Genomic DNA, 26,973 nt, shown 5'->3' with positions numbered 1-26,973 from the left:
TAGCAACTTTTACAGCACCAGTATCCCAAAGCTGGGAGAGTCCAGGATTGTTCAATTACAGATGTGGATGTACTTGCCTGTAGATCCCTGGCCAGTTTCTGCTGCAGAGCCTGGTCCTTCCCATAGCAGAGAAAGCTGTGCGTGTACACTTGGTAATCCTTGCCATAGAGACGGAAGTAGAGCTGGTTCTCTGGGGACTCAGAAGTGAGGTCCTTTGATACAAAGGTAATCTGTGTGGAGGCTCCTCCAAGGTCTAGTGCTCCTGATGTCTCACTTGAGGATTTCAGGGAGTGTAGAAGCTTTTTCCAGCCAGACTTGGGAGGGAAAAAAAAATCAAAGTAAACCAGATATATTGGGCATGGAGAAGATTTATTTTGGAGAAATAAAAGAGAAAGAACTATGAGGAGAGAAGCAGAAGCATAGAACACAGGAAACGTGGGAAGTCCTGGAGGGGGCATGAGATGAGAGCTGTAACAAGACATAAGAAAAATGCAAACTTGTAAATACAGAAGATGGATCATGTCCAAGAGTTTGCAGGAAGGCAAAGAATATTAAATCTAATACTATTGTTATGAGAAAAAACAGTCCACTTACTGTTTCAGCTCTCAGAAGACTTTTAAGCTCAACAGAAAAGAACTATAGTCAAACTTTTCAGAAACAGAAATATTTTAGATTAGGAAATGAAAAGGATGCTGTACCCAAGCAAAATTATTGAAGATGCTGGTGTTCCATTTCAGTGCTTGAAGCCTAATTATAGTGGTGCATCCTGATACCACTAAGTATCAGGATGTACTCACAGCAACTGCTGAGGCAAGATGTGCAGCTTCCCGATCCCTGGTAAATGGCTTACAAGGGAAGAGAGTGCCTGTGACACCTTCTTGCAAGGCAGGACTTACAAAGTGCTGAAAGCCAATGATTCAAATGTCTTGCTATAGATTTACTACCTGCTTGAAATTGCCCAGAAGGTAGTTAATGGTGATCCATCCATAGGCTCCTTCTTCCTGACCAGTGATGATTCTGGCACCCTGGAAGTTGAAGGGAGCTGCGCGTAGTGTGTTTCCTACTGAGGACAAGACTTTGTCTGCTGCACTTTCATTCTGCAATCTGGATGAACAGAAGAAAGGATGGAGTAACTCTGGCTGACAGCTCTCTGTGTGCTTTATTCTGAGTAGGCAGGCTGCAACTCCCCACCAAGTGTCAATGATCAGAGGTCAGCCATCCGTGTGAGTCATCCAGCTCTAACTGGCCATGGTCCTCTCTGTCACACCTTGATAGCACAGCTGCCACCAACTCTGACATTTAGAGACCCTGCAGCTGGGAGTGGTAGACCAGAGCTCTTGTTCTGTAGCATGTATTCTGACAGAAATTGCACATCTCTTTACTGTCACCATTAGAGAAAAAATCCAGAAGATATCCCCAGGAAGATTTCCCAGGCAATATATACCAAAGATCAGTTCCCTGTCCTAGCCAGGAGAGGTCTGTGTCACCCTCCTGAAAATCACAAATTAAAGGAGGTTGTGATTATAAAATTACCTTAGCCTCTGATGGCCCTCTGTGGGGAGTTGCAACATATTTGGGCTCAAAAATCTGGGCCTAATACCACACTGTGGGGTTGTTTGGGCATTCCTTTATTATAGGGATGTCAGGGCATCAGCTTGGGCACTGCTGTCTCTGTGCTGCATGTGGATGCAGGAGATGGCGGGTTGGGGAAGCAACGGAGAAGTCCAGGGGACTCAGGGCTCAGAGAGGTCAGCAGCAGAGGAGGGTATCTGGGCACAGTGTGAGCTGGCAGTGTGTCCAAGGACTGTTCCCCAGAGGCCCCCACTGCACATGCATGGTGATCCCAGGTGCAGTGCTCAGGAGAAGGGACAAGCCCTGCAGTACCTGAGAAGCCGCATGCCAGCAGTTGCTCCGAGGTAGACGGGTGTCTCTTTGTGCTGTGCTGAGGGAATCACCTCTTTTGCTTGTTGTAGGCACTGTGCCAGAGAGGGACCTGCCTTCTCTGTGGCATGGGAGTAACCTGAGATCCCAGGGCCTGCAGAAGGTACAGACACTTTATAGTTCAGACTCCAAGCATAACCCCAGAACGCTGTCATGAGCGGGTGTGTCAAACCACATCACAGGCAGCAGAATCGGATTCAACCATCCCATTTCTGCAGAGCTTTAGAAATCCTACAGCACCAGCTAAGCCCAATGCAGATAGTGGGTGGTCACAGTGCCCAGCATCTCCCACCCTTTCCCTGCAAAGCAGGCTATGAACTAGCAATGAGGGCTGAGACAAGCCATGTCTTTCGCATGCCCTGAACATCTGCAGTCTCTTCTCTGAGTCTGCCTGGGTGTACCCTGGATCTGTGCCTGAAAATCCATGACCCTTCCATCCTTGCTCCTCCAGGGGCAGATGCTGTCATTTGTTTGTGTACTTTCTACTCACACTACAACACTGGGTGTTCTGCAGCTTTTGTGTCTCATGCTAACCCAAGGAAAAAATCATTGTCCCTCTCTGCCATGTGTCCCCTGCTTCCCTGGACTGCTCCAGGACCACTGCCTGCATGGCAGCAGTGAAGCCCCATTTGCTCCAGCTGGCTGTATGCTCAGTGTGCTGCAGGTGATGTGGGATGCTGCAGCCTTGAGCAGCTATCACAGCAGCTTGATAGCAGTAGGGCTCTCTCCTGCACTGCAGAGGCCTGAAAAGACCCCAGGCAGGTCTGACAACATCTCAGAACGCAGTGATCCATGATGGTCTGTGCTGTTCCTTGTTGTGTGCACCCCTGGACTTCATTTATGCCTTCCTAAACCGTACAGTATATACACAGCAATTAAATAGAACAAAAAAAGCACCATGACACGTGTAAGTTGAGCAACCTTGAGCTACAAGCCCTGTGCAGAAGCCACAAGCTTGCACAGAGCCTTGTGGCTCTCCCCTCTCATTGTTTTCATCAGCACTTTAGCAAGAGTGCATGCAGAGATTTTATTTATTTAAGTACATTCTTTGGTGTAGTTCTTTCCAAAAAGCAATTAATTCCAAGCATCCTGAAAACACAGGAAAAAGTGGATGCATTTTTTTCCCCAGGAAGGTCAGGCACATACAGCTCCCCAAGGGAGCCAGTGAGATGCATTATCTCACAGGTGTAACACTGTTTCTACTATTGGTCTCTTCCCCTAGATTTCTCCTCCTTCACCCTTTTATTACATTATAATGTAATAAAACATTCCCCAGCTCCTTTTTCTCCTCTTACCTTCAACTTTACACACCTCCACCTGCTTCACCACCCCGGTGTCGTTCTCCTTCTCTGCTGGCCACTCGTACACGTAGAGGTTGGTGTGGGACGATCCCGCATCCAGCACGATCCCATACTGCGGGCAAAGCAGAGCCCGCGTCACACCTGGGGCACCGAGCCACGCACGCTCTGTGCTGGGGCACCAGCCCCACACAGCCCCTCTGTCTGCCAGCTGGGGCACTGTGTGCCAGTGCTCCTCTCAGCAGAGCTCCAGTGCAAAGCTCCCGGCAAAGGAAACAGGAGCGGAGAAACCGCGAAGCTGGGACTGGCGACTTAAGAGATGATTCCCTGTGAAGCTGCAACTGGTTTTACCACAAAGATGTAAAACAAGATGTTGAGGTGCATGCAGCCAGAAAAAGAGGTTAGCCAGAGCCAGTAAGGGCAGCAACATGTCCGTGAGCACTATGGACACCTAACCCCCCAGCTTGTTTTCCTCTAAGGGTACCGGCTTGTAATACCTTAATATTCTTCGGAAGTGGCTGGTTTTGGGTCACTGCTACAGCAATTAAAGCAATTACAGCCAAAGTAGAGAGGAATCCCAGGATGAGTAGAATCGTTCTTGTTGAGGACATCTTTGGTTTGGTACCTGTGACTAGAGCAGAAAAAGGATGTTAGTATCCCAACAGTGATGCTCCATACTCAAAGCACTGATCGTCTGACTCGCATGGAAAATTGTTTCTCTTCTCCTTTCACACAAATACTCCAGGAGATGTTTAGAAGTACATTACAGTCATTCAGCATGGCAATACCTCGGTGCAGGCAACCACATCAACTATTATCACACTCTGAGAGAACTTGCTCTGCACCTGTATGCCAGAACCTGTGTTCCAGAGGTCTCCAGATCTCCAGACACAGATCCATGCTCCAAATCCATCCTGGCACTTCATATCATGCATGCACATATGGAAAGCATTCAAGTTCTGAACAGGGTCAGATTCTAAGTGCTCTGGTTTTATGTGAGAGGCAGTCTTAGGTTCTAGAACTATACAGTATTACCTGACCTTACAAATTACCCTAAATCCTCAAGTTATTCTCAGAAGTTAGCCCAAGTGAAAAGAAGCAACACACCTCTGGAAATCTCTATCTACAGACAAATAACAGCTTCTTACCTTCTTAGAGAAAATGGAACCTAAAAGTGCCAGTGGAGCTAGCTTTGAAGATGCCTCAGACAGGCCCATTGGGAATGTAACATTGGCCCATTGGAGATGACCTGGAGCTCTGTGCTCTCTCTGTGTAAATCTGCTGAGGTTAACTTTGAAATTTGGAAGCTTGTAACGCTTGCACTTTGTGTGTGCCTATTAGAGGGCCAGCATGCTTACAAATATCTCCAAGAATGCAGCTTAAAAAAATAGCCTAGTGCACATACCAGACAGTAGGAAGTAAGAATGTATTTTATCCAACTGTATTCAAAAACGCCCAGAACTCAGGGCTTGAAATGATTAGAAACAGCCGAGCATGACAGCTGGGAGACCTCCCTTCTCATTGGAGAGAGTAGCTGGCTCAGGTTACGATAGCACTGAGCATGTCTGTTGAGCAAACATTATTTTAACCCTAGAAAATGAATTAAAGCAGATGCTATAATTAAAATTAGCTGCACAGTATAGATATGAAGTTAGCATGCCTGAAAACTGAAACTGCTGCTGACAGTTGCACAGCACATCCACATAATTGTTCCACCCTTCCTCTGAGATCTTGCCCCGAGGCGACCACAAACAAATTTGTTACGTGTTGGCAGTCGCAGGAATGAAGGATGTGTGACTTTGCACAAGTTCTAATTTTCAGATTTCCTGTTGTGATGGGTATTGTCAGACTGCTGTATCTTTTCAGCAGCCACACTCTGAAAGTGCCAGCATTGGCAGCAAAGCAGGAGTATTGTTCTCACTGTAATGGACCATCCCAATGATGAACTAGAAATCCCTTGTCTGAAGGCAGAGACATAATGATAATTGTCTGCATCCCATCTGTGGCCTGAGATCAGTAATTTTTTTTGCCAGGGCACATTATTTTCTTAACCTTGCATATGATTTTTGCCTGAATTTTAGTTCAGTATCATGAGCACTTTTCAGGACTCTGGGGTTTATAGGTAGGTGACCTCATTGCTGTATCCCATACCAGACCATCCATCTCTGTGAACTCTAATGCTACCAAGAAGCATTTTATTGAAAGGTTTTATACAAGAAAAGGTACAAGGTGATAAGCATAATCCAGAAGGTAGTGCAAAAAAGTAATAACCTTCCAAAAAGCACTCAAAGCGTACAGACTTGAATACTTGACAGACTTGTTTAAAAAAGACAAACTTATTTTTAAAAATCGAAACAAAAACCAACACTGCAAATCTATGTAAAAAATTCAATGTGGTTAAAATTCACCTGCTGTTTGTTCAGAGAGGTGAGGTATTTCAATTAGTTCTCTTTTCTGTGCACTTGGTTACCTCCATCAGCTCTAGGTGTAATTGCAGGTTCTGCAGGGGCCAAAGAATTAAGCAATTCCAGCTTCCTCCAGCTCCTTAGTTTCACATTCTCACTGCTGAATGCCATGCACACACTCCCCAGTGTCCACCAAGTGGAGCAGTACTTGACTGATTGCCAGGCCCCAGGGTTTGCCTTCCACTAGCAGTTTTCCTCAGCTAAAGACTAAGCAGACACAATCTTCTGTCCCTGTGCCCAGTCAGAATCCAAGCAGAGAGATCTCTACTCTTTCTCTCACACTGCCCACTGTGTGCAGTGACTAAAACATCCCACAGGGCCATAAGTAGGCATAGAAATGATGCTGCTTTTCTCCTCTCAGAGCTCAGAGCTGCTTGATGCTGGAGCCCTGCCCGGCTGCACGGGCATTGAGCACTCTCCAGATGCTGGAGCACAGCCCAGCTGCTCAGGCATCTCTGTCTGTTTCCAATTTTGGTATCTTTGCTTTTTTGTAGGGGCTACCACTGGTTCCATCCAGTGATGCCCCAAAACATAAACAGATTAACATCCGTTCTGTCTCCAAGACAGAGAACTGGGAGGATGTTGTCAGTCACTCCAGGTAGCAGCAATTTTGCTGTGGAAACCCTGTTGCTCTTAGTGAATAACCAGGAAAGACCACACCAGCGTGGGAGGCAGCTCTGTGTGAAGGCAAGGAAGCAGATGTGACTCTTGTGTCTTCCAGAGCTCAAGACAAAGAGGAAATCGCCCCTCCAGCCCAACTACACTAAATCAACAGCACCTCTGCGTGCCAGGAGATGTCACTCACAGCCAAGGCTGCCCACCCTCAACTCCCTTCTCACCAAACAAGACTTACTAACAGAAGTTAAAAGGAATCAGATAACCAGCTGCTTTTAGACATGCAATAAGCAGAGACTAAGGCTTGTTTAAGGAGTGACATTAGGAATGTCAAGCAGGAAAGATGCTGTACATAGACCAAAGGCATGCTTGGTTCTCACTGTGACCCATCATCTCTAATAAATACAAGTGTTTTTGTAAGCTCTGACTTTGCACAACAGTTAAAGCTGATGTCTGATCTTTCCTTTGGATGTTCATGCTCAGTCTCTTACAGGAGGGATCACAAGAAGTTGTACTGCAACCATCCCTCTTCCACTGCACAAGTGCCACACTGACAGAGACAGTTCCCACCATCACCTTTATGCTCTCAGCACCCTCTCTGTGGTCAGAAACGTTCCCATTTTCAGCAGTAATTTATTTATTGTCCCTCTATTCTCTCTACCTGTCTTCCACTCCTATCTCACAACTTCTGAAATGCCCAGTCCTAAGAGAATTTATTCCCTTACTCCATTTGTAAGAAATGATCCTTTCTGGATTTTTGTCTTTCCCAGATTTTTCTGTCTAACTGAAGAGTCCAGCATCACTTCTCTACATGTAGAATTACTTGCTTATATTTTTCTTGAGCATCCTTACCAGAGCTGCAAGGAGTCTAGCCTTGCACAGCAGTGAACCCATTCCACAGGAGATGATACAGTCCCAGCCTAAATGAAGTGAGGTGGGGACTTGTACTGCCTCAGAAACATGGTCATCCACCAGCACAGGCTGTGCTAAGTCAAGCCAGAACCTCTCCTGCAAACTCAGCAAACCCACCCAGGAGAGAGGGTCTCTGGTGATGCAGTCTGTGCACATTTTCTAACTGCAGGGGTTCGTGTCTGTGGAGTTCTGCTGGCAGTGATGGTAGGGAAAGGGCATGGGAGCAGTCAGTGCTGCTGTTCAGCGTGGGGAGGAGACACACACATCATCCTCCTGCTGAGTGAAAATGAGATTTCAGTGGTCATGAAGTTTTTCAGGCTGAATTGCCTGAAATTACCTCTCTGATTACTCTGTGAGGTTGCGGAACTTGCAGCGTTCAGGGTTTGATGCACATTACCCAAAAGGCCCTCCTGTCTTCACTCACCACAACCAAAAAGCTGAGTGCATAAACACTCAGAAGAGCCACACTGCTTCGTTTATCAACCCTTTTATGAAATTTTCCCTGTCCCCAACTGACTTCTTACTCATTCTTCATCTGCCTTTTTCATGTCAGCATGCTTGTATGCATGTTACCTAAGAAGACTTTGCTGCAAAGTAATGTAAACCACCTGTTTCAGGCCAGCATATTGGAAAAGCCTTTTCTTAGGCTGTGAAGAGGCTCAGGTTTGTCTTAGAATTTACATACAAGCACATATAGAGTAAGTCAGTGGCTCTGGTTTAAGGGGCTTTATTTCAAAGTATCAGGACAAGACACTCATCATGCTGAAATTAGAATTCAAGCTCCAGATCAGGCTTTTACATCACTTTTTACAACTGTTACATGGAACAGTGTGGGAGACTCTGCTCCAAGTTTTGATTATTCATATGGCAAAAACTGATCACACCTAAATGCTGGTGTGATCTCTGGCCCTCCTTGTAGTGCTATGTAGAACAATAAGTACACATTTACTGGGTTATATTTTTCCAGATGAAATACTTGTCAGTGCTGAAGTACAAACATTGAAGTGTCAGTGAAACTGATAATCCAAACAGTATAATGGGTTTTTTGGATGCTGCCTCTCAGAGACATTTGATACTGAAATCATGTATCCCCACATGTCTCAAAACCCACAGAGTCCTATGAATTTGGGCTATACAGTTTGGCAGCTTCAACTGTCCCATGTGCACACATACCTGTGCATTAGTGAGCTGGAGGATAAAGTGTGCCTGTATCTGAGACAACACCAAGCTGGCTGGAACTGAAAAGAAATTTGACAAATAGGTGAGAGCCTGGTGAAGACATCTAACTCACTGAAGGACAAGAACAAATGTGACATTTAGGTGAGAGCCATCACCCAAGGACAGTGTGGTGAGCAATCTGTCAAGTAGCTTTTCCAGAGAAAATGTTATTGCAGCTACAGCAGTTTATAGTAATCTTTCCCTCCATCTAAAGCTGGTAAATCCTCCTGTGAGGTTCTATGACCAACTTTGGACACTGCCTTTCAGGAAAGATGTAGACCACTTGGAGAAACTCCAGATGAGAACAAGAAAGATCACAAGCCTAAAAGCTTGACCTATGAGGAAAGATTGAAGGACTTGAATAGTCAAGTTTGCAAAAAAAGAAGAGTAAAGAGGGCTCATTAATTGTCTTCAGACAAATGACATTTCTGTCTGCCAGCGCTGGTGTGGCCAATCCCACCTCAGGATGAGGGTGGCTCCTGGATTTTCTCCCAGTTCCGTTTCCTTGGTTGAGAAGGAGGGGAATCAGTAAAATGGGACAATGCACTCATAAGTTATGCTGTCAGCAAAGCCAATGCAGTGCATACGCTGTCCCTGTGGGATACAGATGCAGTTGTACAGAGGTGCTCCCTCCTTTGCCCAACAAAGCCCCAGCTTTTGTTCAGACATAATTCAGCCACGGCAGCCACCCTGCTGGGTGCTCTCCATGTGTGCAGCACTGCTTGGTGTGGGAGTTCTCATCCTTTTGCTGCTTGAGTGTTGTGGCTGGGATAGAGCCCTGGGAAATTGCACAAGACACACTGAATGAGCCCTCTTTCCCTGGAAAAGAGAAAGGCACGTGGAAATCCTGGAGAGCCCTTGGGTGCTGGAGGCAGCAAAAGCTGAGCAATAAGAGCAAGAGATGGATACAAAGGAGCAGGCAGCACACATTTCTCTCCCCTCCACAGCTGCCTGCAGCACACTGGGGAGAGGTTCTGGCCATGAGCCCCAGGGGCCCAGACTGCCACACCAGTGCCCCATTCACGGTGCACAAAGCAGGTTCCCCTGCCAGAGACCTTCCCAGGGTGCAGGGCTGGGCATGGTGCTCAGCCTCCCTCTCTGCAGGGCACTGACACCCCCTCCCACCTTGGCCTCATAGCCCACCTCCCTGGTGTTACACACTGTCCCTGCCAAGTCTTCCCAGTGCCTGTTCATTAAATAATCTCTCTGTGGGAAGATAATTTTCTGGCTTGCATCACAGCAGTCAGACCCATATACTCAATATTCTTAAATACAACCAGCAAGTCTTAGGATGGTGCTGACACTATGACCTTTAGATAGTTTTTTCACATTTATATGATGGTTACTGGACTTTTAAGCCTGTATCCCACTTGTACTCCTATCCATTTCTTTACAATTCTCACATGAAAGAGGTTTTTCAAATCAGAAGAGAAAACTGTTATCAGTTACATCAATTTCCTGCCAGAAAACCTCTGGCATTAATTTCCTACTAGCCATCAAAGCTATATTTTAATTGAAGATTTATTGCCATTATCCACAAAGCTTGAAGTTTCATCAAAAAATATCCAGTGAGCTCAAGGGGGCTTCCCCTCCTCCCCAGCTTACCAGCTAAATTATTGCTTGAATATGCTTGACTATCACATGATGTGAAGGCATTTGTTTGTCTTTTTGGGGAAAAAAAAAAAAGATGCACCAAGCACTGACATCTTTCAGTTTTGTCTTTGTTGATAGTTTGAATACACAGACTTGCAATGGCCCAATGGTGCTGCCAGGCTCCCACTTGGGATCAAGATCTTACATTCTTCTTTCTCTTCTTAACTCCCTGGCCATGATTTTTTTCCTTATGCTTCTTCTGACCATCTTTTACACTTTCCAACTTTAAATTTGCACTGGTTTTATCTTCCTTTACTGCCTCTGAATATACATCTTTAAGAGATTTTATTATTTTTAAATTAACATAACTTTTAACAGTTGGATTATGGCTTTTGTGGAACAAAATAAGAGAATGGGCTCCTTCTTATTAGCATTCCACGTTTTAAATACTCTGCTGATTCAGCTCAAGTATTTTTTATTTTGTGATGTTACTTCTTTTAAGAGCTACCAGACATTGTTGACACAGAATAAGTGTTCATTACTTTTATAATAATTTGAAACTCTCATAGAAATTCCTCTTTTTCTCTTGTGACTGAGGTCAACACGCATTTCTCTTGAGCTAGAAGTAATGTATTGTAATTGCAAAGTAAATTGTGAGATGGCCACCCTTAGTTCTGAGAAATTGCCTTGTCTTTCACTAAAATCCACCATTATATCAGCTTTTCTTGTCCCTACATAGAAAACCATGGTTGTCTCTGTCCCCAGCATCCTGGCTGGTGACAGGCACTGATCTTCCGTTGCTTCGGTCCCTTGCTCCCAGTTCAACCCCAGGCAGCTATTGTGTACAAATATTTAATTATGTTGCTGCTGAAGACAGCAGGACCACTGCTTACACTGGAAGATGGGTGATGTGTGAGTCACATCACCAGCCCAGCATGGCCCACCCTTTCCTGTGTCCCATCAACCACCCACACATGAGGGGGATGTACAAGTTATTATGAAAAAAAGAGAGGAAACAGCCTCCAGAACAACCACTCCCCCCTTCAACACCCACGTTGGGCCAGCAAGTTCAGAAACTTCCTGGAGAACAAAAAGTCCTGAGCTTTGTAAGTGCTGCAACGCCTCACAGGAGGTTCTGATGGGGAATGACCGCAGAGGAAAGCGATCCAAGCACCCCTTGACGCACAGCTTGCTCTGCACCCACCGCCTTGGCTCCCAGTGGTGCCAAGCACAGCCCCAGCAGCTCCCAGCTTTCCTGTGAGCCCCTGCACTCACTGCCCTGCCCTGAAGGGGCTGAGGCCACCAAGCCTCTCACCACACCTCGAGGATGTTTTTCTCTGAGCTGTAGACTCCTGGGATCACCTTGTGTTGATGTTGAATAGCGTTACTGCCTTCAGGGGCTCCCTTCCCTGCTGTCCAAACAAACAGCACCGCTGCCCAAAGTGCCGCGTGTCAGCCTGCGCTGCCCGACCATTTCTGCACACAAAAGCAACCAGCATTTCTCCTGAAGTTTCACTTCCCATTCAGGGCTAAACCCCTTGGAGACAGATCACAGACACACAAACACTGTCCCAAGTTGGTGCAGCATCAGCAGAGCTGCTGGCAAGGCCCCCGGGGTGATGCCCGTTCCACAGCAGCCCCCATGCTGCAGTGCCTAACCGTGCCCGGGATTTTGCCTATAGCCAGGTTGTGCCACCCCTTGGTATTGTGATTTTCAGCACATCTCTTTGCTGTCTTAGATGAGTATTTCTCACTCCTATAAGGTACCCAGTGAGTTCTTCCTCCCTTAAGAGGCATAGCATCCATTTGCAGCAGAGAACACTGTAGGCACCTTCCCTTTGCAACTAATCCCAGCAGAAGAAGCAAAGACCCCTTGCTATTCAGGCAGGGCAGCAGCCCTGCTGCCTCCTTTCAGCAGGCTAGGGTTTGGGCTGCATGCATAAAAAAAAGACAGCACTGTGCTTAAACACTTCCCAACTCACCCCTCTACCTTCAGCTGTCAGCACTGTAATCTCCATTCCTCACTGCAGAGCACAGGACAAGAAACAGCTGGCATAGTTTCTTTTTCTTGCTGAGAAGCACATCCACTGTCTAGGCCTTGTGGAAAAATATACTGATTTCTCAGAGGTCAGCTTTAATAACTAGGATTCCCACAAACCATGAGGAGAATTCAGCTCATGATATTTGGCATGAATATAATTCTCTGTTCCTCATGCTGCTACAATTTCCATTTCAAATAGCAGGAAACAAATTACCCTGTGGTATTTTTAGTGACAACCAATGGTAAGGAACATGGGATCAAAGGCTATTGCGGGGCACAGACCTTGACAAACTTCCTGAGCATAAGAGAAGAAATACTTCTTGGAAGCTGCAAAGGTAATAAGGTAAATATGAATCCAAATTTTCGTGGTCAGAGGAGCACTTTGAAAAGGCTGGAGCCTCACGCTGACATGTAACAAAACAGCAAAGGAGTTTTGCTGGATGAATGGGCTGGCATGGGGTGCTGTTAATCTCTAAAGTTCAGATTACTTATTACTGGAATGTGCAGTGGATCCTGAAATAAGAATGAGGCTTAGGGAAAGACACCCATTTAGAATCAAGCCATATTTTGGCCTTCAATTTGTGTATCTCCATTAATCTTCCCTCTCCCCACTATTCTTGCCTCAAATATTTCAAAATACAAACATGAAATATTTTGGATAAGGCAGCGTAGTTACAGGGGGACAGTCACAGCAGCCCACCCTTCTGTCCAGAAACCTGGGCCCATGCACAAAGGAGCTACATGTCTGCTGCTTCCCTGGAGCCACTGTGTTTCCCAGCCTCTTTCAGCACCATTCTCCCTCTGGCTTGGGATGGGAGGTACCAAGCTCGAGCCAGAGCCAACCTTCCAGCCTTCCAGGATCTCCAGCCCAGCTGCAGAGCTTGCAGCAAGTTCACATGAGCACATATTTTTCTCACATCTCCTGCAGGAGCAGGGACATTGAAAAGGTTATTTATTAACAGCTCTGGGACAAATGAGCAAGAAAGAAAACAAATCCATTTATAAATCAGCTAAAGAGAAAACTTGTGACTCTAATGGTCTCCTTTGTAATTCCTTAAGTGTGGCCTGGAGCTGCCCTGGCATCATTTCTTGTGATGCTGAATCAGCAGAACAGCCCCACTCGTGCATTGAATAGCCTGATAAGAGCCAAATACACCCAAGAGAGCACTAACTTACACCGTGCCCAGATTTTTCTTTGTTTCTGTTAGGATTTGGGGACACTGATAGTGCTCTAATTTGTCAGCACTAAATACCAAGCAGTGACTCACGTTAGCATCTACCTCTGCAATCCAGGACAAATGCCTTCCTCCGGGACAAGGTGGAGACAGGATAAAGGGAGAAAACTCACGCTGGAGCTGTCTGAAAGAACAACGTCATTGCTATCTCAGCTCTCATTTAGGAGCATACCAATCCTGAATACTTTGCCAGACTTTGTTCTTTGATAACATTTCTCAAGGGGGCGGGGGGGAGGGGAACAAAAATAACAAAACACTGTTCTGTTTAACAGTTACCCATAGCAGAGAAAAGCTGAGCTAAAGTTTCCAACAATTATCAGTACAAAATCCTAAAATAGACATGCAATGTACCATGTTTGAATTTAAAACTGGCTGGACAAGAGTTCCATCATGTGGATTGAAAGCTGTGTAAAGAGAACAAGGCAGCTTATCAAGATGACATGTTAGAACAACAGTGTTAAAATGCTCGGTATAGCAGTGATAGGGATGAAGAAACCAAGGTCTCAAGCAGATATGGCAAATTGTTGTGTAATTCATTGGAAGGAACTGTATGTCCAGGAAGGAGTGATAAATGATGTCCGAGGTATCTATGGAAACCACCATCTTATACAGGAAACAATTAAACTCAGAAAAAGACAAACAAGAGAAAAATAACTCAAACTTCAGATGCTCAGAAGGCAAACAACACTAATTGAAAGCAGGATTTGATCCCAAAGAGATGGGGCTCGCTTAAAGAGATGTGAAATATGGAAATAAAGGCCAGCAGCTGAAGAAGAAAGAGGAGCTGTGCAGTGACTCTTGGGGGCTGTCTCCTCAGAGAAGATGTGGGAACCCTAGCCTAAAACCCAGTTATGAACTGGCTGGGCTCCCACAGCAGTCTCACTGAGAGGACTCTCAGCAGTAGGGCTCTTCCTGGGCCGTGACCTGCTCATCCTTTACGCAGGCATGTTGGAAGTCAGCTTGCTTTGGGTGGGAGCAGTGAAGTCAAAGTGCTTGGAAGTAGTTTCAGTTTTGCACTTGCCATCACTGAAAGCATCTGAGAATTTTCCTTGCCCTCCTGTTTTGTCTGATATTTTTATCCAGTATTTTTCAGCCCTTAGAGTCTCTTACAGGTCAACTTAGGCCTGATTATATTTTTGCTACCCTGATAACATCAAAACAAAAGCTTCTTAAACTCTGATGATCTTAGCAGTTATAAATGAAAAAATATGTGAAAGCTTTGTTTAAGAATGGAGAAGTTTGTAATGTAGCTATGATACAGCAAATTAATGCAGCAACAGCACATGACCTTACGAAACAGGAAGACGATGTTAGTCTTGAAAAATTGTTCTGGTCCCATATTCTCACCCACTCTTCCTCACTCCCCCTGTACTCACAGGCACCAAGCTTGCTGAGGTGCTCCACAGGATCCTCTGTGAGGTGAGACCCAGGGTGCCAAGTGCCAAATCCTCACTGCACCTCTTGGGTTCCTCTTCAGTGACAAGCTACAAATTCTTGAGCAGGTCTTTTGCCATCTTCAGGAGTTAGTGGTTACCACAGGGTGAGCCTTCTGCCTGGAAAGCCCTTTTATCTAGAGCAGGTGGCTGCTCAGTGCCTTCCCCCCCCTCATTTTGGGTACCTTAGCTCCCACTGTCTGTCTGCTTGCCCTGAGAGGAGAAGGACAACTTGCACAGAGGCTGTGCTCTGAGTTTATTGTGATCCCTGTGTTATTTGAGCAGTTTTGTTCCCCAAGGACTAGTCTGCCCTTTATCAGCACTCAGGCCTTTTCCTTACACGCCATCCATGTGAGGCTTATCAGGGCACAGGCAGTCAGACTTGTTGCAAACACATTTTTCAGCACTTACCCGGTTTTAGTGCAGTCAGTTACATCCTTGGTTATCAATACAGACCATTCTGTTACTCCTTGATCTGTTGCTTCTTCTCTCTCACACCCATATTTCCATTCACATTTCCTCCAGGCCAGCTGGAGTATTCCTGCACCTCCAGCTGCGTGCCTGCCTTATGCACAGTGTGTTTTCACTGCAGCTGGAAAGGGTCTCCTTGGTTTGGTTAGGTTATGACAGCAGCAAAGGAAGTAGGTCTTAGGGCTGCTGTGGTTACCATCCAGTTCTGCTGCTCAGATGCAGCCAGGTCTCCTGCTCAGAGCTTGTGGCACAGCACGAGCACAGCAGCAGTGGCAGTCTTTGGGAAGTTAAGAGGATGCTGAAATCCTGCAGAGCAACACTGAAGCCTGTCCCTGAGTGTCACTACCAGGCTCACCACTGAGGATTTAAAACAGTTTTCAACCAAGATCTCACCAGCAATGTTAGAGCTGGAGCTGTTTTCAGCCTGTCACCTGCCCAGCAGCTGCCTGTGACAGTACAGGGTGAGACCATTGTCACCAGAGCAGCCAAGACCTGGTACTGTTCCTGTATCCAGGCTTGCAGGGCAAGGCTGGCATTAACATCAGCTTCTCCCATAAAGCTCCTGCGGGACAGGACAGCTGCAGTTATCCCAGAGCAGAACCCCTGCACCACAAGGAGGCTTTTTGCACTCACATTTTCTCATGTCACGTTCTTATGAATCCAGCCTTCTCCCAGCACAGAGACACCAAGCAAGGCCAGGACTCTCCCACTACTTTCCCAATATTGCCAGGCTCCCCTTGGCTCTGTGGCTTTCACAGCTGACTCCAGCTCTCAGCAGTGCTGTCTGCCCACATCACACAGGAAACATAAAAACCAGGTAATGCTGGAGGCCCCATCATAATTTTGTCAGCCTTTCCCTAATAACAACTCATAACACTTAAATTTGACACAGTGCTTTTCACTCATACATTGCCAAGGAGTTTACAGAGGTCAGCACCATTAGCCTTATTCCCCTGGTTGATGAAAAAGCATGAGAGAGCAGCAGACATCCCACTGCTCTGCCCTTGGACCACCTCACCCACTTGTCTGGTAGCTCTCATGGGCCAGGGGTTGCACCACACTCTCTCCTGCAGAGAGGCAGAATTGCCAAGGTCCAGGGAAAGAGCAGCACACTTTGGTTACAGCTACTCTTAAATTCATCTTCCATCATTTTGATATATTCTCTGATGTTCTGCCAGACTAACAACAATTTGGAGATTAATGGTCCAGTAAAGTATGCACATGACTCATGCTACAATTTCTATGCCGTTCTGCTACAACTTTAAAAACAGGGAATAGAAATTGAAAATGTCATTTAGGTTAGAAGAAACGGGCTGGAAAAGGGTAACAAAGGCATCAGAGTCCCATGGAGGAATGAAGGCCTTCCCTGTGTCTCCTTCCTGCAGACTTCAGGGGTGGAGGAAGGAGAAACCAGCAGAGTTAAAAGAATTCCTTACTGCATTATAAAGATGCCAATAAACTAAAGACTAACTGCTACAGCACACCAAAAAATCCTGAGACGTGTAAATATATTGTTACAATCTCCTGAGAAACAGAGAGGCAAAAGTAGTTCTCCAAATCCTTATTTACAGAAGGACATCTATTCCCAGCAAGGCCTCTGGGATCCAGTTAACATTCTTAGGTGCCAAGTGGCCACAGGACTGAAGATTCTTAAATTGGTAGAGAAATTACTGGTCTCTGTAGCTGAGACACGCTTTGTAACCTAAAAAGCAACTGTGAAATTACTGTCTTTAACAAGGAGTGCATAGCATGGGGCCAGGTTCTATTGTAAACCACTATTTTTAAGATGAAGTGCAGGGGTTTAGTTTCACAGTTTGCTTAACTGCTCTGTTTGCTCTGCCACAAAAAGGGACCATCCTACCTCTGTCTTATGCCATAGTTCCACCTTTCAAATACGGTCCTAATTCTCTTTAGTTAATGACAGAATAAATTCTAAAGAACTGTGCTGGAGCATTCTTTCCTTCTTTTCTGTATGGCTTTCATGCTTTTGGTCACAGCAGTATTTCTAAGTATTGTAAACAAGAGCCTGACCACTAGATTTACCAGAATAAGGTTCTTTTTGGCTTCCACTGCATTCATGTTTACTGCAGTCTCAAACAAAGCTGACAAACAATAAGCTTCCTACATTATTTCAGTGAAATAAGAGACTAAATATATAGAAGCTTTAGATCAACTTATTTGGCACATTCAATTCAAGACGAAATTGCAGATTTCCAGTCCATTTCCCAAAAGAATCTGGAGCCAGCAGCTAGGGGCTGATTGTGGCAAAGAGCAGATGTTCTCCCTGGCAGGAGCTGCCCACTCCCATTCTGGCAAAGAGCAGGGAGGGACAGTTCTCAGCAGAGGAACAAATCCCATTCCATTACCTGTCCCCACCAGCAAACCCACCCTCCACAAAGCAGCTCCCCCTTTCCTCCCACTGCATGCCTGCTCCCTGGGCTCTGCCACGCACTCTGGTGTTTCCAGCCATCACCTGTAATGAAGGCACTCCAAATTGCCTCCATCCCTCACTCTTAGAGGAGTCTACCCCTTCTTGCTAAACCCAGGGAGGAGGGTGGAGATGCTGCTGCCTCCCCTGCCCCCAGCTGCAGCAGGACTTCTGGTGAGCATGAGAAACCACAGCAGCTGAACCAGCAGCTGAACCACCCCTCCTGTCCTTCTCTGCCTCAGGAGCCCTACAAGCAGATTGTGACAGTGCTGTGAACCAGCTGAGAGGCTGAAGTGGTTTCTGAGTCCTGAGCTGCTGACTCACCTTTTCCAGTCAGCACACAGAGCTCAAAGGCCAGGTTTGAGCTTTGGCTGAGAGGTTGCAGACAGTTAATAGAAAGCAAACTAAATCTCATTCCTTTGCAAAAATAGGTCCTTTTTCTTTGCATCCTCTCCATCAAGAATGCTCTGGCACTCACCATGATTAGTGATCAGGGTCAAGATTCTCAGGAGGAGAATACAAATCAAAGGGGAGAATATAAATCAGACTAAGAGCCTTTCACTTCTACTTAAGCAACATGAAAATGTTTGCCTAAAGGTGCAAGTCCCAGCCTGTAAATCAGTCAGTTACCCTATAAGGGTTATTTTTATTCAGAAGAGATGTAGTACTCAGCTGGGTGAAGGTCACAAGGGAGCACAGAACAGCACAGGTCAGACTGATGGATGCGTGGCTCCTCATAGTAGAAACTTAATCCCTGTGTTGACAGCACAAGGGGAATTTGAAAGGCAGTGTAAAGGAAGAGAGTGAAGTGGCTCTGCAGATCCTGACTGAAAGCTCTTCCCAAGCTGGAATGGACAAATATGGGCCCCAAGGCTTTCAGACAAGAACCCCAACAGGCAGAGTTGTGGCATTGCTGGTGCTGGCTAAGCACCAACAGGACAGTGACAGCACTGACTTTACACTGCCTGCATCACCCTTGAGCGTGAACAGCCAGGGCAGCTCTAGGGACAGAGGGACAGGGAGCCCAAAGAGCAGCCTGGGAAACAGATCTTTGCAGCATTTCCCACATTTGGGGGCAGCGAATGCATGAGATGATGTGAGCAGATGAATTTGTTCAGTGTGCACGTAGCCGACTCTGTTCTCTTCCATCTGGTCTCTCACACTTTTCCCCTTTTCCTAATTTGTACTGCTAATGCAGAGTTTCAGAGCACAGGGCTTGTTTCGTGTCTCTCCTTGTGTTGCAGTGAAGATTTTCCTCCTGCACCTCCCAATAAATTTCATGAAAGTGACTTTTACCCTTAACCTCCTTCTCTTCTCTCACTTGGGCCGGTGTTGACTTTCAAGTTGGACAAACTGAAACTTATCACAGAATAAAAAGAACAAGGCTAGAGACAAGGACAGGTGCCTTTTGTCTTTCAGCAGCAAGATTTATATGAAATGATAAAAAGTAGAAGTGCACCCTTAGGCTCTGCTGTTCTCCACTGTGAGCATTCTGGCAACAGCTCTGTGACTAAGAGACTCTGAAGGAAATGCCTGCCACAAACCTTCAGTTCTGCTCAGAGGGAGGTTTCCAATGAGTTGAAACTTAAAGCCAGTTCTCACAGCTAGATGACAAAATAATAATAGAGTTTTATAAGTAATCCCCATCTAACTCAGCTTTCAAAACCAGCTGGGGTGCTTCTCTTGTGAACATGATCCAAAATTTTACAATTTAAATCTGATCAGCCTCAAGCAATACCAATCCCTTATGAGGTGGCCCTCCAAAGTAATTTCAGTATCACTTACTTCATCCCAAAGTTCAACCCAAACACTTCTGTCCCTAACCAAATCTTAACCACCTTGAACAGATAATTTCTTAGCTGAGAACCCAGCTTTTGTCTCACACTTCAAACCACATCCTGCTCTGTGGAACACTGTTATTGGGCACTGGGATAGAAAGAAGGTATAAAATACCTACCCAGAGGGTATTAATCCAAAAATTTCATTTCCTGCTGCTCTCAAACCCACAGGTGGAAAGATGCCTTAGGAGAAGAAGGAATGTAACTAAGCTTGATACTTCTGCACCACACGATGCCAGTTTTGCAACTTAGGTAAAACCAAAAAGATTATAAATTATTATAGCTTCTATAACCCTTTGCTTTTCAGGTGTTCAGCCTCTTAAATTTATTCTTTCTCCTCTAGAAATTCCTCAAGGGTATTCTGTATGTTTCTGGTAATTACAAGTCAAGGGGCAAACAGATTGCAGTGGTCACAATAAGGTTGACTAGAGGACAACCTTCTCCCTCCATGGTAATGAAGAACCCAAAACCTCTGAGTTATGGCTGTCCCAGATATATATCTATTTATAGACATACACATACATGCACACACCTCTACACATTTTTTTCTGAACAACATTGTCTGGAAATCTTTCTGGTCTATTCAGTGTTTGAATGTCCAATTTTCCTCACAAAGTCACATTAGCTGTGCTTTTACAAGCTTGGCTTAAAGCCTTTTATTTGCTCTTTATCTTTCCAACCACTCTTGGCTTCTTTAGACTTTTTCCTCTGACTTAATTGGTACTTGTACTGGTCCTCCTAGCATTGACAAAGTCCATCTGCAAATCAGCAGCGATTTTATGCTTTTTAGATCATTATTGGAAATGTCTAATGCCATCAGGCCTCTTGCAGAATACCTCTGAAAACACAGCTGTTTCATGATTATTTCCTTTGATAACTATTTTTGAGGTCTATTGTTACCCAGGTCTTAATCCAGTAGTTCATTCTTTGCTAGAGAGTCATTGGGAGACTTTTGCAATCAGAACAACATTGGAAGTGCATCTATTGTGAAGAAGTTTAAACATGGAAGGTATTCATATTTAATCTTTTCAACCACATTTTTTCCTCTGGAAAATAAAGCAAGTGCAAATAATTACTTGGAAAATAAAGGACCAGTGCCTTCCCAGTCCTACACTTATAATCCAGACCATGGCTGTCAAATACCAGCCAGGGAACTCAGTTCTTCCAGTTCCCCTTTTGTGTGGTGGTTCTTAACTATCCGGAGAGTCAGGCTTTGGAAGTCCCTTAACTTACAGCCCAGATTTATTCAACAGCCACTCAGCTTTTAAGAATACTTATTTTTTTCCCTAGAACTTCAGTGAGTGTTCACATGCATAAGAGAAAATGCAGCCTGTTTTTTTTTTCCAAATGGGAATCACACCAGGCTTGTGTGACAGCTATTTTTTTAAGTCAGCTGACTTACTGTGTAAACAAAGGAGCCTTCAAGAAAGCAAAGACAGATTAAAAGATCTACTAGTACTTGAAATACTTCCCACCACTCCTTCTTTTAAGTGCATTCTCTAGCCAAGTTCCAAACCCAAAAGAAACATATTCCTTGAAGTTCTTGCTGCAGACTCTTGTAAGTGGGACTACCTCCACCCTAGGATGCAGACCAATCTGCTCACTTGAGGGGGCCACATGAACTCCTAAGTTTTCTTCTCTCTGGGATGACTAATTTCCCTTTTTATGCTTTCATTCTGTTATCCATTTTGACAATGTTACCCATTTCTACAAAATTATTCTGAAAGTTGCTTTGATAAGTTTTATTTTCTACAAAACCAAAAGAATATAATCAAACTAGCCATTAACACTTGGTTACTGAGGAGACTTTTCTAGTAATTTATACAAGACTTTATATAAAGACTTATATTTATGTAAAGACTTTATATAAAGTCTTTATATTTATATATATAATGTCAGACTATATTGGCAGTAGCTCTCCAGAATACCCACCATCATACTGCTGGGATATTGGATGAACAATAGCATTCTTCCCTTTGTCAGAGATATCCATAATGCTCCAGCTTGCTGAAAATGAACATTATTCCTTATAGATCTTCTCAGTAAGTATTAGGCACATTTCATTTCAAATTGTTGTTAAACTTTATTGACCCCAAAACATTAATCTACAAAACAAACTACTTCCATGAACATCCATGAAATATTCCTTCATATCAGAATTCATTGCCTCCCTTCCTTCCCCAATTTTGAAAAAGTATTTAGTCAACACTTTTCTGGTTTTGTCTTGCATTGTCATTAAAATCTTGCCCTGTCCACCTCCATAATGATCTTGCAATTGATCTAGACTCATTATTTTGTTCCTAAGGCATACTAAATGCCTCCTTTGAATTCTGCCTGGCCCTAATGAATTTAGATTTCCCCCTGACATCTTTACTTTCTCTAAATAATCTTCCCCAATTCAGAGTCTATGTTTTCCATCAGATGTTCTCCACTTCCTCTTTCTCCATTTCCTTTTCATTTACTTATTTTAACTTCTATTTGCTGCCTTCACTGCTTGAATGAACAAATCAAAGTCATCTTCATTCTTGGCTTTGATGTACTGCTCAGTATGTCTTCTTTAAACTTGTGATTTTTTCCATTCACATTCCTTTACTTTTTTTTTTACCCTGTCAGATTTTGTTTTATTACTGTTCCATGCTTGAATGATCTATAGAGAGCAGTCATCAGGCAGTGATTAATTAATCTCTGTGTCTATAGAGACCTCCAAATCAGAGTTACTACATGAGTACCTTTTATGTTAAAATAGATACATTTAATAAGGTTTATTTCTTTTCACTGCTGTCTACATGAGATCAGTGTCATGCTCTTGCCAGACTGAAGCACACCCATGTATCTTCCAGTAACATGTATTTTTAAGGCTGTCATGCTTTCTGCCCAAGAAAGTATTCAGTGATCAATGATAAAACCTGTTGCTATGTAACATCCCAAACAGAATTTATTTTTTTGCCATTTTAGCCAATTTCAAAGCAGAGCTGTCGGTGTCAGTGTTTAAAAACAAGCTTCCTAAAACTGAAGAGTAGTGTTCCAAAGGCACTTATTACAGTCCCTGTGGACATGGCTCACAGGAAACAGGTGTCTTACTGAAACACTTCTTAATAATTCCTTTCTGAGGAAAGGACCCGCTCTTGGTGTGCATTTGTGCCTCATTTCAAGGTGGAACCTTCCTACTACTTGATGAATACCACCTGTCCCAGACTGCCCCGTGCTGAGCCCATTGACTGCTGCCTCTGGAAAAGATACTGCCAGAGGCATTCTCAGAAACAGAGTGGAGTTTTCTCTTCCCACACGGATGAAATGCAATTCTTTGCTACTTATTGCACTAATTTTCTATAGGGTCTTGCAAGACTTGCATGCTCTGCAGGTCAGCCTGTTACAGAGCCATCATTGCCCCATCTGCAGCTGGCTTGAGCACTGTCAGTTTCCTTTGGTTTCCTTCTGTCTCTTTAAAATTCCACTTTCTAAAAGAAGGCTTACATGGTCGTTTTTCCTAAATCAGTTCTCATTATCCAAGTTTCTTCCCTGTGATTCCTCATCCACTAGAAAAGACATCTCTGTTCAAGCATTATATTTCATTTTTGGAATGAAACTTTTAAAAGATTGGTTTCAAAGCTATTCTTATCTCCCTCCTCAACAGAGGCAAATTATCTCCAAATATTTCCAGCTTCACTCATGACTGCATAAACTAATGAGCTAACCTTCTCCTTCTGCCAGTCTTTGCTTTAAATTTTGATGTATGTCAGACTGAGAAAATGCTCCTTTCCCTCAAATGCCATTTATCACATTCTATGAAGATAAAACGTTGGAGAGGTCCAGTTTAACATTTTGTTTATTCTAGGGGGAAAAAAGAAATCGCATTTTGTTTTCCCGTTGTCATAACAATGATAAATGAGAGACTTCCACCTGGTACTGAACAAGAAACTATCTGCCCAAATATTTTCCTCCTTGCTGCCTCTTGTGTATTTGTCCGAGTTCCTGCTTTGTGTTTGAAAGCCCCGCACAGAGCGCGGTGCTGTCAGCAGCTCGGAAAGACGGACCGTGTTGCAGAAGGCGCTGTAAACAGAGGGTAAGGCACCCAGATAGAAAAAAAGCTGATACTAAACTAGGAAATGTTTCTGCCAAACGTTGTGACTAGTGCCGCTACGTGCACCGTGTCAGCTGATTATAAAAGGCAAACCCGAGTACAAGACATGTATCTTGTAGAAAAATCACGGTGCAATAAGCATCTGCAGCTATCGCCGGGTCCCTGCCCCGCTCCTCAGGACCGCAGTTCAGCCCAGAGGGCTGCCGGGCGGGGAATCCTCCTCTTCCGAGCTCACTCACCGAGAGCCCCTCGCACCGGCACCGCGCCGCTTCCAGCCCCAGAGCCATTGTTTCCCCCCGAGCTCTGCCCACAGCCAGCACTTGCCCCGAGTTTTGCTCTGCCCTCCCCGCCCCCTTCGCCCTTGGAGCGCGGCGCCGGCCCGGGTACGGCGCTGGCGGCAGCCGGGACTGGCCGCGGGCTCCTGCCCGCCGCGGGGAGGGAGGGAGGGAGGGGATCCCTGGCACTGACGCGGACAAACTCCCGGCAGCCGCCGGCGCGGAGCCCCCGCTCCCGCCCGCCCCGCCGCACCGCCCGGGCACCGCCGGCCCGCGGCCACCGCCGGCTCCCCGCGGGCAGCCCCCCGCCCGGGCTCCCCGGTCACAACTCGGCGTTGTCCCTTCAGGAGCGACCGGGAGTCCGGGGGCTGGAAGATGATGTCAGCCGGGGGCGGACTGCGGCAAGGCTGCGCCCACCCCGGCGAGCCCCCGCCGCGGAACCCTCGCCCACCGCCGGCAGCGCTCCGCGGGCGCGGAGGGAGGGACGCGCCGCTCGGGGATGCCGCAGCCGCAGCTCCCTCCTGACTGGCACATCCCGAAGGAGCTCCTCATGAATATGCACAGCCTCCCCCGAGCGCCGGCCGCGGGATGCCGCCACCCTGGGGGCTCCCCGCCGAGCCCCGCGCCCCTGGCCGGGGATGAGGGCTGCCTTCGGAGAGCGGCGGTTCGCTCCTGTCCTTACCCTTTGGCTCGTCCATCAGTGCCGGTGCTCGCTCCCTCCTCCCGCGCTCCCCCCTCCTTCCTCTCTCAGCCTCTGCCGGCTCCGAGCTGCCTTAGTGAGAGGTGCTCATGAAAACGGGCGCTTTAGTGGTCCACAGCTGTGGGAGGGGTTAGGTGACTCAATCCATGCAACTTGCAGGCTGACCTCCCGTTTTTCTCAGAGCACGGATCGCCTTTCTCAGAGCTGCCACGTTACCAGCGCCTCGGACTTCTCCACCGGGCCGGAGGGTGCCGCACGGCCGGGGGCAGCGGTGCGTGCCCGGGGCTACCCGAGGGAACCAGGGCGCTGGAGCTGGGCTGCATCCCTGGCTCGGGGAGCCGGAGGGCATCGTGGCTACGGAGAGAAAGTATTTTGTTAGAGGTTTTTTTGTGGTTTTTGTTTTTTCCTAAGTCGCACGAGACTGAGAAGACACCCTCCACACCGGCGAGGTACATGAAAGGTAGCGTCCAGAGAAGAGATGACCTTCCTTGTTTCTAGATCTGAGGTCCAGCCCACAGGAAAAAACCTCAGCCAAATAATGAAAGGAGACAAAGTTGCAATAACTGCTGAAAAGTAATTTCCTGCACCTACCTGTCCCATAGATGAACTCACAGCGCTGGCTGCATCTCCTGGGAAATTGTGAAAGAGCCAATTTAGATTTCTTGCCTGGAAGGCCTGAAGGGATCCTACCCTCCACCACTTTTTAATCCTGACTCACCACAAATAAGAAATACAGGGTAGTGCTGGAGAGGTCCCAGCAGCTTTCCTCCATAGCTTATGACATTCAGTCCCTTTCCAGGAGCCACAAGTGTCTCCACACTACTGTCTACAGGGCTGTCAGCCTCCCACTCCAAAGGAAGTTGTAAACCAACCTGGCTCTTTCACTTTCTTTTCAGAGAAGTGGACCTCAGCTTCCCAGCATCTTCCCTGCTGGTCACCCAGGGGGAGAAGTCACCTGGAGCACAGGCCACCAGAACGTGCAGCCAGCTGCTCTGCCCTGCCTGTGCCAGAGCCTGCTCCCCTCTCAGAGCTGCCACTTTTTCTTTCTCTCTGTGGCTGGGCACCGTCCAGCTCTGCGCCTACCACCAGCTTCCAGAGTTCTTGCCCCTAGGAGAGACAGGAAAAGCATGCTGCTGATGCTAAGACCTGGAGAACGACTTCTGGACATGGGGTTTCAAATCCCTTTCCTTACTGCAGCCCATCATAAACAATGATCAGTTCCTTCTCCTTCACAAGCAAACATTGACCTGGCCTGTATTACTCCAGCTGCTGAAGCAACACTCCTATTTATAATCTTCCTGGGAACAGAAAAATAAGGATCAATGAACTAAAACAATATACATGACCTTATCGCTCTCTACAAATTCCTGAAAGGTGGTTTTTGTTAGGTGGGAGTTTTCCAGGCTGCTGACAGAACCAGAGGACACAATCTGAAACTGCACCAAGGGAAATTTCAGTTGGGTGCTAGGAAAAAGTTTTTCATGGGATGAGTGATAAAGTTCTGGAAGTTCTGTCCAGGGAGGTGGTGGAGTTACTATCCCAGGATGTGTTCAAAACAAGACTGGATATGGCATTCTGTGTCATGTTTTAGTTGAGGTGTTAGGGCATGGACTTGGTGATCTTAAAGGTCTCTTCCAACCTGGTCATTCTCTGATAATATAGGTTTTAGTGATTAGTGTGATTAGTGATGCCACTGTTGGTTCAAAAGCTCAAGGAGGAGTGTTTCATGAGATGAAGGTAGACACTGAGTGTGACATTAATCAGAAAAATTGGCCTGGGAAGTGCAAGAGAGAGCTGATCTTACTTCCAGTGATAAGTCAGCAACATATTTAGATGGTTTGGCATGGCAGAAGTAATTTTGTTGGTCACCTTGAACATCAGTTTTTTTAAAAAATAGGAGTGCAGTTGATGCAATGCTTAGTTAATAAATGAAAATTTAAAACTATTTACTGTAAGAAATATCAACTGCACAGATGTATCAGTAAGAAATACATAAAAAAATACTCCAAAAGTTTGGAAAAAGTGTGTCCTTATGTACCAGCTTACACACAGATTTTCCTAAAGAATACTTGCTGGCAGAGTACCATCTCAAGGAATAAATCAAATATATACAAAAATTCCATACATTGAATAAATTAACTCGACTGAACAGTAGTTTTAAAAAATAGCTGGAATTTGGGACTGATTTTTCAAATGCTGGGTTAGACTTGTTGTCTCTACAGGCAGAAATTCAATAAACTCAGTCAGCTGAGCTCACCTATGAGCTGAGAAGTCCAAATTTAACAAGTGGAAGATATGTACAAGAGAAAAATAAATGCAATTTCACACCATGTTGAACAGCTCTTAGGATGCCCAGGGCTGTGTATTTCAAGTCCTTTAAATGCACCTGACAAAACACAATAAGCTTTTTTATAGCAGTCTGCCAGTGA

At 45.6% G+C, this 26,973-nt stretch overlaps 1 protein-coding gene across 1 annotated transcript in view; it reads right to left on the bottom strand.

Annotated features, from left to right (window-relative positions):
- The window catches only part of ENTPD1 (ectonucleoside triphosphate diphosphohydrolase 1), a 31,371-nt gene extending 6,738 nt beyond the window's left edge, over positions 1-24,633 (bottom strand). The window contains exons 1-6 of the mRNA XM_084210707.1: positions 24,527-24,633; positions 3,737-3,870; positions 3,237-3,354; positions 1,885-2,035; positions 945-1,104; positions 78-314 (exon numbers count right to left, since the gene is read on the bottom strand). Coding sequence (XP_084066833.1) covers positions 78-314; positions 945-1,104; positions 1,885-2,035; positions 3,237-3,354; positions 3,737-3,870; positions 24,527-24,542 — 816 coding nt within the window. The 5' untranslated portion in view covers positions 24,543-24,633. The remainder of the gene's footprint in view (positions 1-77; positions 315-944; positions 1,105-1,884; positions 2,036-3,236; positions 3,355-3,736; positions 3,871-24,526) is intronic.
- Positions 24,634-26,973: the final 2,340 nt, after the last annotated feature.

This window comes from Fringilla coelebs, assembly GCF_963513975.1.
Source record: "Fringilla coelebs genome assembly, chromosome: 8".
Lineage (NCBI taxonomy): Eukaryota > Metazoa > Chordata > Aves > Passeriformes > Fringillidae > Fringilla > Fringilla coelebs.
The sequence above is the reverse complement of the archived record's forward strand: the minus strand, read 5'-3'. Positions and strand labels throughout refer to the sequence as shown.